At 39.6% G+C, this 16,761-nt stretch overlaps 3 protein-coding genes across 4 annotated transcripts; 2 read left to right on the top strand and 1 right to left on the bottom strand.

Annotated features, from left to right (window-relative positions):
* The first annotated feature begins 303 nt into the window (after positions 1-303).
* Positions 304-2,954, top strand: LOC130407121 (endonuclease domain-containing 1 protein-like). 2 transcript variants are annotated; one of them, XM_056729789.1, is made up of 3 exons: positions 304-339; positions 1,671-1,990; positions 2,672-2,954. In XM_056729789.1, the coding sequence occupies exons 1-3, from the start codon at positions 330-332 to the stop codon at positions 2,693-2,695; spliced, it is 354 nt and encodes a 117-aa protein (XP_056585767.1). In that variant the 5' UTR covers positions 304-329; the 3' UTR covers positions 2,696-2,954. The 2 variants fall into 2 exon arrangements, with proteins under 2 accessions (XP_056585767.1, XP_056585768.1); XM_056729790.1 differs by having other exon boundaries at positions 2,495-2,954.
* Positions 2,955-5,290: 2,336 nt separating this feature from the next.
* Positions 5,291-11,477, top strand: LOC130407091 (rabenosyn-5). Its single transcript, XM_056729748.1, has 12 exons — positions 5,291-5,435; positions 5,667-5,912; positions 6,076-6,207; positions 6,389-6,489; positions 6,779-6,824; positions 6,912-7,073; positions 7,613-7,869; positions 8,814-8,884; positions 8,985-9,071; positions 9,155-9,257; positions 9,348-9,452; positions 9,542-11,477. The coding sequence occupies exons 2-12, from the start codon at positions 5,750-5,752 to the stop codon at positions 10,538-10,540; spliced, it is 2,226 nt and encodes a 741-aa protein (XP_056585726.1). The 5' UTR covers positions 5,291-5,435; positions 5,667-5,749; the 3' UTR covers positions 10,541-11,477.
* Positions 11,478-11,533: 56 nt separating this feature from the next.
* mrps25 (mitochondrial ribosomal protein S25) lies at positions 11,534-13,741 on the bottom strand. Its single transcript, XM_056729749.1, has 4 exons — positions 13,512-13,741; positions 12,998-13,104; positions 12,828-12,915; positions 11,534-11,918 (listed from the first exon to the last, which is right to left on the bottom strand). The coding sequence occupies exons 1-4, from the start codon at positions 13,643-13,645 to the stop codon at positions 11,726-11,728; spliced, it is 522 nt and encodes a 173-aa protein (XP_056585727.1). The 5' UTR covers positions 13,646-13,741; the 3' UTR covers positions 11,534-11,725.
* Between the last annotated feature and the right edge of the window lie 3,020 nt (positions 13,742-16,761).

Genomic DNA, 16,761 nt, shown 5'->3' with positions numbered 1-16,761 from the left:
TTGACATTTGCCGATGATGCTTTGCAGATCTGCGTCAACCTGCTGTATACAGGTTCTAGAGTAGAAAAGTGTTCATTTTACAATAATTATGCTTTAATAAAGTGATGTTAAATCCTTTGAGCTGTTCAACGATGTGTCAAATAGAGAGAAGGAAGTTGGGGGAAATTAAGAAATTCTGCAAAAAAATCTGTAAGTACCTCCCTAAGACACCACAGGTTGTTCTGTGCACAAGTCACATGACTTAAATCTACTGTATAAATGCAAGTGTCTACGCACGCAAGTGACACTAAGACACACAGGGACACAATACAGACAGACTACAAGGGTGTATGACAACAGGTAACAGCATTATATTTCTTTTTAAAGCAACACCTTTAAGTTTTTCGATCTTAAAATAATATCACTAAAATGATTTCAGTGGTAGAACAACTCTAAAAGTGGCTATTACTCAGACAGTTTATGCATTTCTCCTGGTTATATTGAGTACTTCGTATAGTAAGTATCCTTCGCATATCCGTAGAGTATTTCGTTTGATCACATTTATAAAACACAGATACAGCCGTACGATTATTTCGCAAACGCAGTGCTCTCTCTCCTGCTTCAGCTGGTTGAGGTGTACACATGATCCTTCTCCCGCTCTCATTGGTTGACGCGTGGGCGTGCTTTTTTTCCTGGCTCTCGCGGGTTGACGCGTGGCATGCCGCCTGCTTTTCTGGGAGAATTGTCCAATAAGGGACTAAGAAAAGTTATTACAAAAACGGGATTCTCACAGTTCAGTGTTCGGGTTGGTACACACAGCCCCTCCCATCCCCTGCAGAAGAGTTTCCAAACGACATTTCAGCATTCGTTTCTGTGCAATCAGCTTAGTCAACAAGTTCACGCGCGTTGCACTGCCCACAGGGAAGCTTATACAGCGACAGTATTTACGACACTAGTAACTGACAATAGCGACTATCAACCAAATGGGGGAACACGTGAGCAAGTGTACCATATTGTTGCTTTATAATGATAACATCTATATTTTATGGTGTTAAACCATTTTTGTGAATTAAACTGCTAAGAAAGGAGAACCGCTTTTAGCTTAATCACTTAATAAATGAAAACAAAATATACATCACTAAATGGCAAAGATTAGTAAATAAGTAAATGAATTAAATAAAAATTATTTAAATAAAATCAATAAATCAAGGTTTTGGCAGGAGACAAGAGCTTGGGACGTCTTGTTAGAGGAGTGTTGTCAGCTATGGGTGAGACCCATACCATGTACACTGAATTCAGTATTTTTGCTGGGCAGGTTTGGCACAGGATGGTAAATGATGTAAATGATGACTGTATATTGATTTTAGACTGTTTGTTGACTAATGATTATTAACCACAGTATTGTTAATAAAAAAGCATATGTATTTTTGAAAAGGTTGTGTTAATACTTGATTTATTAACGGTAGTGTACCAGTAAAGACTATTAAAAAAGTAATTTTACAGGTACATTAGACAGGATAGCTTTCTAATCATGGGATATCATTCAAAAAGAAGGGAAATATATGAGTATATATAAAAATGCACCAGTAAGTTGCAAAATGCCTCTTGTAAAACATTTGCTACTGTATAATCTCTACCAACAACTTGTCGGAAAGGAGAAATGTATATGTTGATGTTATGTTTGTTTCTAGTACTTGCAGAGAAGTTCCTCATCTCTTATCACGTCATCATGACATTCTTTCTTCCTGTGGTGATGCTGTGGCTGCTTTCTGGTGCTTCAGCTAGAGTTGTTTCGGCTTTTGAGAATCAATGTGATGGTTTTTTTGCAGACAAACAACCTCCAATTATCACCCCGACACCTGCTTTCCAAAATATCTGCCAAACGCTAAATGATGTTGTTTATTATGCCACGCTTTATGATACCAGCAACAAGATTCCTGTGTACTCAGCCTATAAGTTTGAAGAGTTAAGGCAGTGTAAACGATCAAGTGGATGGTACATTGAACCTCAGGTAAGAGAATTTCAGATATATTTCTTTACTTCCTGCACTTGGCAACACAGAGGTGAATGTAACTTGTCACTTTGATCAATTATGTACAATATGTATATTTTTCCCATAAGCAGAACTAAGTGTAACATGCAACTGAACAGCATAAAGTATGATTTTATACAGCGGCTGATAAATCAGTTAAAACATTAAAAAGACAGATTTCTGTATGCTTTGCATTTTAATGCATTTTAACTTTAAGATCATTATAATTCCTGCAACATTTCAGCCCTTTTTTGTAAAATTCCTGTTTTGTAAACTGAAATGAAATATAATTATTGTCCCTGATAGGGGAATCGGTAGTGGACTCAATAGCGAAAACATTTTTTGATGCAACCTGCTGCACAACATTCATACACAGCGTACCAATACACATATTTGACATAACCTATACATGAAACCCACTGATCCATGTTCAGCATTCAAATTGATACTGGCACAAAGATCTTAAATCTCTTTTGTTTATAGTGAGACATTCTAGATCTTCTTCTGGAGGTTAAGAGTTTGTGACAAGAGTACATGAGACGGGTCATTTAAAATCCTTTTTGCTTCATTCAGTGTGCATTGCTCATACAAATTTTGAATATTGGGAAAGTGTTTCAGTCTTCATAGCACAATATACAGTATCTTTGATTTGGATTGTAGATTTTCAAAAGGATATATTGGTGAAAACAAGAATGATCGTGTCAAGCAAACGGATGTGCCTGCTTTAGAAGAACAGTTGGCAAACCTTTATCACTTTACATGTTTTAAGTTGTTTGCTAGTTCTGCAAATCCTACAAGGAAAAGAAAGGGTAACATCAGATTTTAAGTTGATTGTCTATGCAATTGTAAAGTGTCAGTGAAATGAAGGGCTTTTACAGGCATGTAATGATACATTCATTGTTTGACTGATGAAATGATATAAAAAAGTATGTGCAAACCTTTACTGCTGTATGCACTTAGGTAAAAAGCTAATGCAATTCTATTATATTGTTATATTATTAATACTCTATATGTATGAAATATATGTATGATTCATGTTCTTGCTTGCGCCGGATGATTTCTCAAAGTTACTATAATAAAGTGTTTATGAAGCATTTATAATGACCTTGATTGATGAAGATAACGTCATATTTTATAATATATATGTGTATTGAAATATAGAAATGTAGAAATACTGTATGTATTTGGTGTCATTAATTGTTCTTTATTAAGCAATAATGGGAAGGAAATGAATCATTTGATAGGAAATCCATGTAATGCTGCTCAGTAAAATGGGCCTGTTGTTGTGGAGATTCAGTCTTCTCAGGAAGAAAAGTCTGATAGACGGCGCCATGCTACTCTGTGTTCTGCCTGTGTTTTGTAAGGACTCCAGTTCCCATCATGCTTTATGGTGTGTTATCCTGTATTGGTTTCACCAGTGTCTCATTTCCTGTTTGACCCTTCATCTGTGTGTGTATATAGCCCTTGTGTTCAGTTGTCTGGTATGAAAAAAGGAATACATAACAGTGTTGGACCAAGTTACTTTATACCGGGGATTATGAATCATACATAAAACTTCTTGGAGATTATATTGCTCTGTGCTGAATTGTGTCTGAAATAGGGGTTGATAAGATGCACCATTAACAAGAATGAGTCCAGTTCCATAAGAGATGCACAGAGACTTGCTCTTTTCCCAGTTGGCCTATAGGCCCAAATGGTCTAGATGTCGAAGCAAACAACTGATTTCACAGGAGAGCCAAGATAGCCCAAACATTGAGTTGAGAAGGTGCATAAGCCCTGGGTCAGTCTTACACCTTAATCGCATTGGCCTGATGGACCTTCACAATGGTCATGGGGCACTGGGCGGAGGTGGCCTGACCTACAGCAGCATAAGCCTTCAACGCGAGTGCTGAAGAAAACAACCCTGGGTATGTCAACAAATGTAACCTCTCTTCATTAGGTAACATTGGCTCCCTTTAGTCGCTCGCATCAAATTTAAAACTCTGCTCTGGCCTACAAGTTTTTTTCAAGTTAAACATCCGCTTCCAATGTCTCCCATCAACGTGCTGTGTCAGCACATGACATAATGCGTGGAAAGTTCAAAATTCAGTATAATATCTGAACCTTCGTCTATCCACATGTGATACATATTAAACGGAAGCTCATACTCTATGTAGATCCCTCATTTGTTCCAATAGACGAATCAGAGGCTGAGATATGAACAGCGGAGGCGGACCAAAACACCACGAGCAAACTCAACACCAAGTTTCGCTTGTTGCAAGCACTTTCAGCTGGGTTACATTCAGTTTTGAGAGGTTTACTGTGAAATTAAAGCCTGCCATCTTTTATTCCACAGTGTGTGGTTATAGGGTCTGTTTAAAATTGCTTGAGTTGCTTTAAAATAATTATTGAAAACATGATTGAGAAAAAAACAGTTTTCCTCTATTTATTGAGACTTGCTGGAATGAAGAACAATTGTCTGCAGGTTCCTGGGTCCCTCAGGTAATACACTTTCAAAAATAGACTTTACAAAAAAGTGCCTTTATTTTTGTTTTTTTTCATAGGACTGACAACACATACAATAATGTTTATCACTTTCAGCAGTGTTTTATGAAATTTGGAGGGGTTTCCTGGAATACGACATCAAAATGTTGTATTTACACCGCTGTTTGTGGATATGGTGTGCATTAGTGGATTAGTATAGCAAGCTTTACAGAGAGAAACAATAGATATGGACGTTTCATAAAGCAAGTCAGAAATGAACGTTTTAATTTGGATAATAAGGCAATAGAAGAGTGGGAAGATGAGATATTCTTAAATTTTAATTAAGAAAGTGAACCATAATATAATATATATTGATAAATCAAGAGGTAATATAGAATAATGTTAGGGCATTTCGATTTAAATAGTACACTTAAAATTCTCAGTAAACATACGGAGATTATGTGAACAATGTCACGCTGAGGAAACAAACACGTGTGAATCTTAAGTGCATTAGTAAGTGTGAACAAGAAAGTAAAATTATGATGGAAATAATGAGGAAAGTGGAATTCAAAAGACGTAAACTGTAAGGTTTCAATAAAATGGTAAAGTGGGGTTAACTATAAAGCTTTCTTATATTTTATGAGAAAGACAGCAGGGCTGTTAAGTAGAATACTGAGCGCTGTTCCGCACTCCGGAGCAGGAGGTGGCGGTAATGAGCTTAATTCGATGGACGCCAGCCGCTGATGAAAACCGAGAAGAAGATGAGGGGGACTTTTATTTTGACACGATGCTTTGACAAAAGGATGTAGCGTAGTTGCGATGGTCACACTGAAAGAGTCACACGATCTGCCATATGATCAGCGCTTTACTGCTCTTTTAAAACGCCTCTGCTCAGCTCCATCAGCTTGAATATCTACAAACGTCCACATTTAAAGGGATGTTTCGAGATGAACTGATCTCGGTAAGGAATAATACAGACATTCCTTTGTCATCTGTCACTCACCGGGGTTTGACTCTGGCCTGCGTTATGTTCACTAGAAGAAATCCGTGAGAAACTTAAACATACAGACGATCAACCTACTATAGAAGATTATTTGCGCGTTTATTTGTTTCGTGTAATTATTTTGAAATGGCAAACACTTAATACGAAAGTGCTCTTTATATGGATCGTTTTGTTGTATATTTTGTGCAGATGTAGGTGATGTAGGGGGTCTGGTGCGGCTGGTGCTGTCATAACAGGTGCGGCGTAAACCCCTTCGTATCCAAAACCAGCTCATGGCCTCCATATATCAACCTTCGTTAGAAGACTCATCAGAGGTGAAGGAGGGCTTTCTGTGTCCCCTCTGTCTGAAAGACCTCCAGTCCTTCTACCAGTTACAGGACCACTTTGAGGAAGAGCACTCTGGAGACAACCGGCATGTCAGCGGCCAGCTGAAGAGTAAGTACGGGTCAGATCTGATCTCATTTTAGATTGCAAAACATTTACAAGACCACAACTCAACACGAGCCTAGACACCTAACTGTACAGGTGCAAACACGGTCTAGAAGGTTCACCAAAACCACATACAGATGTAGTCTGAATGTTTATCGTGGTTTCTCAGGCCTGGTCCAGAAGGCGAAGAGAGCCAAAGACAAGCTGTTGAAGCGGGATGGAGACGAGCGGACAGAGAGCAGCTATGAGTCGTTTTATTATGGAGGGGTGGACCCTTACATGTGGGAGCCGCAGGAACTCGGTAAAACCCGACCTTCTGCTTTTGAATCTGACTTTGGTTATAATACACTTGGCTGTTGTTGCTCAGTGTGTTAAAATAAATGTTGATAGTCACCGTATGTTCACTGTATGGCGTCGTGTGCAAGGTGAATAATTCACTCCTAATCTGCAGTGTAATAAATGTGTGAATTCCATTAAACTAGGGGCCACCCGAAGTCACTTGGATGCTTTCAAGAAGCACAGAGCTGCAAGAATCGACCATTATGTTATTGAAGTCAACAAATGCATCATACGACTGGAAAAGGTGAGTATTTTCTTAGTGACTAAAAGTCATAATCATGATTATTTTGGCCTATATTGAGACCACAATTATTAAATGTGATTTACTTTTTTTACTTTAATTTAACTGGGGGGGCAAGAAAAAGATCCAGCATCACTTGGAATGCAATGCTTATGTTGAATCAAGAATTGGGCTTAAAACCATAAAAATCAAGCCAAGCTTGAACTGTAGGTTCAGATAAATGATGACGTTTGAAGTGGAACTTCATATGGTGATCTGATTGATTTCCTTATTTGTTGTTGTTTGTTTCTAGCTAACCTCCTTCGACAGAAGCAATATGGATGCGGCGCAGATAAGATGTAGGTGAAGAATATCACGGCAAATTACAAATGAGTACCGCTGCTATTAAAATAATCGTTTGTAATGTGACTGCTTTGTTTTCTCAGCACTTGAGAAATCCTTGGTGTCATGGGTGAATGATCAAGATGTGCCGTTCTGCCCGGATTGTGGGGCCAAATTCAACATTCGCAACCGCCGCCACCATTGCCGCCTTTGTGGTTCCATTATGTGCAGAAAGTGCACAGACTTTGTGCCACTGCAGCTGGCGTGTGAGTGACACACACAACTCTACACACCACATACATATCAGTGGGCGTGGCTTGTGTTTTTCACTGCGAATTGATTGGATGAGTAAAAATAATTTTTGCATTGATTTTGAAATGAAACTGGCAGCAGACTGACAGTTGAAGGGGATGAGTTAACGGATGCTCTGTCCATGCCATCTAAATTATGTCCTTTTAGATGGATCGTCATTTCAGGGCGGAAGTGCATTTTCAAATTTTAACTGAAGATTATGATGGCACATGAATTTTAAAAAGAAAATGACCCACATTGATGAACTTTTTACTTTTTACTTTACTTTTAATGTTGAAGTATAAATGTATTTTAGATGTTGGGTAGAAGAATGAATTTTAGCATACTAAAGCAGCCTGATTTTAAAATGCCGTCTAAGACATTGGGGTTTGAAATCCAGCTAATGTATCACCGTTTTACAGATTATCATTTATTCATCCGTTACACTTGCTGATACAGTTACAATTGTTTTTCTATTTCTGTCATGTAACACTTGCGAAATGTTTTGTTTCAGATAAGTTAACCACTGGAACAAAAGAAGCTTTATATGCACCGGGCACTCTGGGTCAGAGGGGGTCTCCCGGAGCACAGGTCGCACCACAGATCCCTCGCCGCGGCTCCATTAGCAGCATCTCCTCCGTCACCTCTGTTCTGGAGGAGAAAGATGATGATCGGGTGCGCTGCTGTCATCATTGCATGGACGCGCTGATGCGCTATCAGCTTAAACTGGAGGAAAAGGATCACGTACCTGATATTGTCAAACTCTATGAGGTACCAGCTACAGAAGACTTGTAAAAACTTGATAACAGGGGTTCCCAAACTTTTCAGAGCGGGACCCCCAAAATAACAGTGCCAGTGACTCGAGACCCCCTCTACCTTCGGAGGTGGTTAAAGTATACAAACGTTGTGCGCACATGCACTTATTAGGTCTATCCAAACACGCGCATAGTGACAACACAAAAGAGCACAGTCTAACATAATATTATTTTATAGAATATTTATTCACTACATTTCTTGTGTTATACATAAACCTTGAAGTAGTACTACAGATGGTCAAATATCAACAAACCGATTTTTCGTCTTTTTTATGCAAACGTCGGCCTCTATTCATACCTGAGGTCAATGGCCTTTCTGACTGTGGCGCTTTTCCGTCCTCCTCCACTGGCCTCCCTCCTCCACTGGCCTCCCTCCTCCACTGGCCTCCCACCTCCACTGGCCTCCCTCCGTTGTCTTTGGTTGATATAGACAACGTTTCATTTCAACCAAAAAAATACTAAATTTAAAGCCTGAAAGATAATCTGCGTGCACATATGGGAATGTTTAACGTGTTAATTGGCTTGCCGCACCACATGCGGTTGCTTATGTCGTTAATGTGACGTAATCACCTCACTTTACGCGATCAAGCGTAAGAAAATTTGAAAGGCTGATGGATTTTTTTTGTGTAGTTAATTTTTTAACTAAACTAATATTTGTATATTTTGTTATAAGTCATTTTAACCCCTGTAATTCTGCTCCAAATTTTAGGTGAACATTGTCATTTTATACGTCACTGGATTACCTAATATTCTTTACAATTTCATGCACGATTTTGATGATATTGTGTATATGTACAGATATTTGAGTATTTCATTGAAAATGAAACAAATACATAAAAGGCTTATAGGAACTTAGAAGCTAGTGAGATACAAACAAACATATTCTTTTTCACTGTGTAGAGGTTGAGGACGTGTATGGAGAAGGTTGAAGCTAAGGCTCCAGAGTACATGCACATGGCCGAGTCGCTCAAGTAAGCCCTCAACAGCTGTAAGAAAACCACTACAGATGTGCATTTGTTCGTTTGCCTGGTAACGCGTCAATACATTGCACATTTTGTGTGTCCTGTGCAGTGCTGGAGAGACCGCTTTCAATCTGGAGAATGCTGCTGGATTGAGGATGGAAATACAAAAATACTACGAGCTCATCGATGTTCTGAGGTAGAAATTAGACATGCGTTGTTATGAAAGTGTCTGTATTAGAATTGTCATCATGCATTTCTGTAATGTCGTATGTGCATTAGTAAGAAGATCCTCACACTCGGGTTAAAAGATGAGGTCCCGCCGCACCCTAAAGCCCTGCAGCTACAAAAAATGGTGCGTTACGCCGCCACGCTCTTTATACAGGTAAGACGCCAAAAAAACAAGATCTCAGACATAAACTTCAGAGGGGATGCACACATAATTTAAATATTTCTACTTTTTGACACCGTGTAGGAGAAACTGCTGGGTCTGACGTCCCTGCCTACCAAGGGGAAATATGAGGAGCTGAAGGAGAAGAGGAAGGAGGAGCAAGTGAAAAGGATTCAGCAGGAGAAACAGGTGCTGTGGTTAGATTGTATAACCATGAATAAACTTTACTCGCTGTAAATGAATTCCTTGTAACGTCCATCTGTCTTTTTGAAACTCAGGCATCTCTAGAGGCACAAAAACGTCGATCTGAAAATGAGAAGAACTGCCCGGCCCTCGGTGTGAACGGAAGCGTTCCAGGTCCCCGTATGACCAAAGCTGGTGGCTGGCTGCCGCAGTCAGGCACTCGCTCTGAGCTGGACGACCCTCTGCTGCAACAGATTGGAAACATAGAGTCCTTCTTACAGCAGGCCCGCCTGGCAAACCGCACCGACGAGGTGGCCATGCTGGAGGAGAACCTGCGGCAGCTTCAGGACGAGTTTGACGCCCAGCAGACCAGAAGAGCCATTCGGATTTCACGGAAGTTGGCTGAGGAAACAGACCTGCAGCAGAGACAGATTGAACATCTGGAGCAAAGAGAGCTTGAGAACAAAGTCCACACAAAAATGGCTTCCTTAGATTTTAGAGACAATGTTCAAGATGAAGAACAGGACGGAGGTGACCTTGTAGATCATTTGAGTGCAGACCTTGAGTCTAAGCCTACGAAGTTTGGAAACTCTCCACCCGTGGCAAGAAACAGAGAGGAACCAACTCCACAAGCAAGAAACCCATTCGATGCTGAGGATTTCTCTCCAGTCGAGGAAGGAGCAACCAGCTCTTCAAGTGTAGAGATCAAGAGGGAAAATAGTCATGCAGCCAATGGAAAGAAAGAATACAACCCATTTGAGGAGGAAGAAGATGCCGAAGATGATCTAGATGCGGGTACGGCAAAGTCGCAAGGAAATCCTTTCGAAGATGAGGACGGTGATGAAGATCGAGGGAACCCTTTTAAAGAGGTTTCGGATGGGAATCCAGCTGGCTCAACCAATCCATTTGATGAAGACGACGACGCCTCAATGGATGACATGATCGAGGAAGAGCTGCTTCTCCAACAGATAGACAATATCCGTGCGTATATGTTTGACGCCAAACTAAACGGGCGTGCAGATGAAGTGGAGCTTTTGTCAGAGAACTTAAGGGAGCTACATCGAACGCTTCAAGAGCAGAAAAGAAAAAAGTAGTCACAAACCCTGACTTTTACATTGTAGGAATCTGCATGAAGGGAAGAAACGTCGAGTTTGATTTGAAATCGCTTTAGAAAGAAGAAAAGGGAGCATTAGCAGTCCTAAATATTCAAATTCATAATGTCTCAACGGGTAGTTTGAGAAAAACGGGTTTGAAACGGTGTAAGCATTTCTCATCCGACCTAGTCAGTATTTTATGCACGTCCGTTGAAGATTTTCTCAACAAATTTTTTTCAAGCAGCAAATTGAAATGCAGAATTGTAATGTTTAATATTTTCTTCTGCTTGATTATGATCTAATGTATGATCAAAACTTCAACTGATCGAGTCCCTGACGTCCTGCACTTCTTTAAAACATTGTGTGGCTCTGAAATTCTATTTGCAATGTTAAATGATATGATGTTAATTCTCTTGGTTGATTTACTTGTAAGGTGTATAATCAAAAAAAACAGACTTTCATTGTGTTACTGAAATCCATTAACAGTCCTGATTTCCACAGCTTCTTTTTGAAAACAAATGTTTTATTACTGGTCTTGGTTTTCATCGCTCTGTTCTCAAAATGCAAAAACTACAATTAATATGCTTACGTTTTTTCCTGTAACTTACTGTTAATGACTTGCATGTCTCAGTAATACATAATTGTACATACCACAAACAGATGTCGAACACTTAGTGACTTGTGTTTTGTCTGTGTGAGCTATGTAAAGCGTTCTAGTAAAGAATATACATAAACTGTAAATTATAGATTTATTATGAAATGATCGTTTACCATGTATGTAAGAACACAACAGCTGAATGCAGTGCTTTTGTAATAATCACAGATGTTGTGGTAAAGACTACTTGTGAACAGCCAATCCTCATTAGCTTTTGGATGTTTTCTGTTTACACTGAACAATACCATAAATGGAACACTAATAAAAAAATCTGACATAATATTCCTGATTCTCATTTTATCTTTTATGTTGTGGTTTGATCCAAGAAAAAGTCAATCAAATGTTGTACATTTATTTACATTTCTGCTAGTAACACACAAACTTCATGGGGTTTTGTGATTTTTGGAAAAATCTCTTACTACAGAAATTGACAGTTACAGTAAAAAAAACTAGGTAACGGCATCATTTAAATTAGAACGTCATGCTACAGAAAAAAAACATATATGACTTGAGGTCTTCTCAAACTGTTCTTAATCGTCTGTGCCAGCAGCCAATTTGGCTCTGTATTTGCCGGTCATCTCTTTGGGAAGAGGCACGAAACGCGGATGAGGAACCTGCCCCTCTACCTCGCTCATACACTCCCGCAGAAAGTATTTCTTGGGCCCAAAGTTAGCAGGGTTTGACAACTCCATTTTAGCCAAAGCTTCGGCCTCGAGGACTTTACTGTGGACAGAGAGAGCGACACATGAATGAATACAAGCACATTTGTATATTTCAGAAACTGCTCATCTATCACATTAAACCGTCTCAGAGTATTTACAGCAAAGAATGATGGGCAAAAAACATCCATTGAGTGGCAGAAGCTATCTTGTCAATGGCCAGATCTGGGCATTGAATCAAAAGGGGAATGGAGAAGAGTGTCTCTAAACGCACAACGTGTCAGACTACAGATGTTTAAAGTGGCAGAAGACCACCGCACATTCTGGTCAGTATCGTATCATTAAAATTAAATCTGAAGAAGAAATTAATTTGTAAAGAATGTTTGTAACCACACAACTAAGAGCCCCATTTAGTTCCATTGTATGGATACATACCCTCAGAAACAATATACAGTTTTTGAACGACAAATGATGACAAATTAAAATTGGTAAAACGGTCCACACTTGAACTTTTGATATAAACAATGTGTATCTATGAGCTTGTCATGTGTATTTTAAAGCATGACTTTTCATTGTCAAGTAAGTGGCTCTCTCAGAACTGCCCCTCCATAATGGGCTATATTAAAATATATATAAATGAAAATAAAAAAGCATTAAACGTTCTTTGATGCAGTTATTTCTTCTGGTTTTTACACTTAAATCTTAGGAATGCAACAATGTTGTCTCTCAAATGTGTCTGTAATCATTTTATTTGTAAGAAATCAATAAACTATGGATAAAAAAAAGTGTTGTTTTTGTCACACCCATGTTTATTTCCATAACTTTAAATATATTCAAAACAAACTCAATACATTGGTAATAAAATAGATTTTAATTTCAGGTTTTGACTGCAACTGTCACATCCGTAACGCTGGAACTGCCCAATAAAGAAATGATTGATATCATATCATTTACACATTTTAAAATGACTTACTCTGACTTGCCCAGAATCTTTTTCACATGCTGTGTGATTTCTTTGTAGTCCTTTCCTTCGACATCCATCCGCACTTGTTCACCATCATCTAGAAAACATGTTAAATATCATCAGAATATGACCACACAGCTGTCAGCATCATGAAAGACTGATCAAGATCTTCATCTTACCGAGATAGAATCTGAGGAAGGGAGAGGGAGTCATGTTTTTAAACATCATTATTTGAACCCAGGGATTTTTGTACTGGATTTGTGGGATGTTGAAGAGCACAAACTTCCTGTCAAACGACATCATTAAAAATGGTTGCTGAAACAGCCATCAAATGTCATTACAATTATTTTTTAATTAAAGAAAGAACATATCTTAAATATCCAGTCTTTTGGAAGAGAATCAAAAATGAAAGTGTGTATTTAATTTTATGAATCAAAATGAAAATTGTAAAACACTGTACTACACTACTCATATTGACTGAGTAAAGCCATGTCAAAAATTGAAATCTAATTGAATGATCGAAATGAAACTTTTATGCTAGTTTTCACATAATATAAAATGATGACGTATTCACAGACAAGGTCCCATATTTGCTGTGGTCTAAATTCCTTTGGAATTTTACTACAGTTTATCATTACAGTATTTTTATATACATTTTTGCATATGTAAAGGTGATGATGTTGTTTTTCTGACCTTGCTCCTTCGCTCAGATCTCCATGCGTGTTATAATTGACAGTCATAATCTTCACCGAGTTGTTAAAGACGACTTCTCCTTTCTGAAGATACTCCAGCGTCCGCCGTATGGGAAATCTGCCTTTCATAGGCATGATTATATTATGAGTTTGTATAAATTATATCACTGAAAGACCCATAGACATAAAGCAAACACGACCTCACATTGCGTCTCCTTCGCGCTTCACAATGAGGTCTGATCACGAGAACACAAACCTTTGAGCGCCACTTAGCGGCATCAAGGTGGATGTGCATATATCCACATCAACGCACACATGAATATTAAACGTTTAGTGCTTTTCTTGTGGGCCCACGTATTAGAACAACAACACGAAATTGTTAGTTAAACCAACTAGAAAACATCATAATGAGTTAAAGGGATAGCTCACCCAAAAATTTTAAATCTGTCAACCTCAAGTTGTTCCAAACATGTATACATTTCGTTGTTCTGTTGAACGCAAAGATATTTGGAAAAATGTTAGCAACTGAGGATTTATTTACCATCGATTACCATTAAACTGGTTGTTAAAGGTGCACCAGAACTGTTTGTTTTCCTAAATTCTTCAAAATATTTTATTATGTGTTCAACAAAACAAAAACAAATGATAGAATAATTATTTCTGCTATGATAGTCAGTGGTGCCCGAGAAGAGTCAGTCCCTAACATTCTTCAAAAGTTCCAAACATCTTTCTTTTTACTGTTCAACCAAACAAAGAAGTTCAAACAGGTTTAAAAACACCTTATGGGTGAGTAATACATACAGAATTTACATTTTTGGGTCAACTATCCCTTTCTGTACTGTATATTCTGTCCTCCTACCCGAAGACGCACACTAACTTTTTGTATTTTCCAATAACCATCGGTTAGTATAATTCATCATTTTAATCAACCTCTTGTCTCTCAAACCACAATTACTGGGTCTTAGGCACGGACGCGTCACTAAACCTTGCTCCTGGACTTTTGTTGAAATCACCCGTAACCATAGAATTGATGCAAAGAGGATAACAATGAACAAAAGGGCCTTTCGTTGAGCTGTCATACACTATCATCGAAAAGAAAAGAGAGTATCCACCCAATGACCTCAGCAAAGTTCTGTTGTCCTAACTATTCGTGGTACCATCATCCTGCTCCATATTTATTTCTCACTCCACCAGTTCTTCCCATGATCTTCCGTGACCAGCTTTCCTAGCAGCATATTTGTTCCCCACTTAACTTATCTCTGGAAAGTGGCAACAAAAAAATGTTTTACCATCTAATAGTCCTATAATAAACTGTTAAGTAGGGCAAAACTAGTAAATGAACGTGTTGAATAAACATGCAAATAAGATAAAATTACAAATAGTGGCTAATGTAATTGCTTCTACTGTAGTTTCTCGCAGAAGGCCACGCATGGCTAATGCTAGCAACCTGCGTACTCTTTCAGCATCCAGCACTACCTCTATTACCTTTCCTATTGGTTTATGGAACTGCCAATCCGCTGTAAACAAGGCAGATTTCATCACAGCTATTGCCAAACATTCTGGTCTTTCTCTTTTAGCACTTACTGAAACCTGGATCAAACCCGAGGACACTGCCACACCGGCTGCACTCTCCAATAATTTCACTTTCTCCCACAGCCCACGCATATCAGGGAGGGGCGGAGGAACTGGTCTACTTATTCCTAATGACTGGAAATTCAAACAGCTTGCACCCTCATGCAACAACACCGCCTTTGAGTTTCATGCTGTCACTGTCATCTACCCTGTTAAAACACATGTTGTAGTTATATATCGTCCCCCAGGGCACCTTGGACTCTTCTTGGAGGAATTGGACACACTTCTGTCATCATTCCCCGAGGATGGTACTCCTCTGGTGGTTACTTGGTGACTTCAACATCCACCTGGAAAAACCACAGGCTGCTGACTTCAACAACCTGACTGCATCGTTTGACCTCAAGCGAGTCCCCACTTCAGCAACCCATAAATCTGGTAATCAACTTGATCTCATCTACACACGCTATTGCTTCACCCATCACTCCCAGGTAACCCCACTGCACACGTCGGATCATTTCCTCATCACTCTTGATCTCGACTTAACTTCTCCAGACACTACACATGCCTCCCCACTGGTCACATTCCGACGCAACCTACGATTACTCTCTCCCTCCCGCTTATCCTCTGCAGTCTCTGATACTCTCCCACCCGCTAAACAGTTCTCTCTCCTTGATGCTAACACTGCCACCAACACCCTTTGCTCCACACTAACCTCCTGCTTAGACATCTTATGCCCTCTTAGATCTAGACCATCTCGTGCATCTCCTTCTGCCCCCTGGTTATCTGATGTTCTCCGTGAGCATCGCACATCTCTCAGGTCTGCTGAGAGAAAGTGGCGCAAATCAAAAGAACCCACTGACCTCTCTCTCTACCAGTCTATTCTCTCTTCCTTCTCTGCAGATGTCTCCTCTGCGAAAACCCAATACTACCACACTAAAATCAACAACTCTCCTGACCCTCGTACTCTCTTTAAAACCTTTTCTGCTCTCCTCTGCCCGCCTTACCCCTCACCTCCATCAGACTTAACAGCTGACGATTTCGCATGTAAAGAAAACGAGCACCATCAGCAATCAATTCTCTGCGCCATCGCCTCTTTACCACAGTCAATCCCCTGACACATGCTTGTTCCCCTCGTTCTCTCTCCTATCTGAAGAGGCAGTTTCCAAGGTAATTTCTTCCAAACACCCGACTACCTGCCCTCTAGATCCCATCCCCACCCATCTCCTCCAGGCCATCTCTCCATCGGTTGTTCCCTCTCTGACTCACATTATCAACTCGTCTCTCACCACTGGCACATTTCCTACACTCTTCAAAGAGGCCCGTATTACCCCACTACTAAAGAAGCCTACTCTTAATCCTGCACTGTTAGAAAACTATAGACCAGTATCCCTACTCCCCTTCGCTGCTAAAACTCTAGAACGTGTTGTTTGTAACCAGCTCTCATCTTTCCTCACCCAGAACAACCTCCTGGACAGCAACCAGTCTGGGTCCAAGAGTGGTCATTCCACGGAGACTGCGCTGCTCTCTGTTATTGAAGCCCTGAGACTGGAAAGAGCCTCCTCTAACGCATCTGTTCTTATCCTACTAGATCTATCTGCCGCCTTTGACACTGTTAACCATCACATCCTCCTGTCCACTCTCAAGGCAATGGGGGTCTCTGGAATGGTGCTACAATGGTT

The sequence above is a fragment of the Triplophysa dalaica genome, chromosome 18 (genome assembly GCF_015846415.1).
Source record: "Triplophysa dalaica isolate WHDGS20190420 chromosome 18, ASM1584641v1, whole genome shotgun sequence".
In the NCBI taxonomy this organism is placed as follows: domain Eukaryota; kingdom Metazoa; phylum Chordata; class Actinopteri; order Cypriniformes; family Nemacheilidae; genus Triplophysa; species Triplophysa dalaica.
The sequence above is the reverse complement of the archived record's forward strand: the minus strand, read 5'-3'. Positions and strand labels throughout refer to the sequence as shown.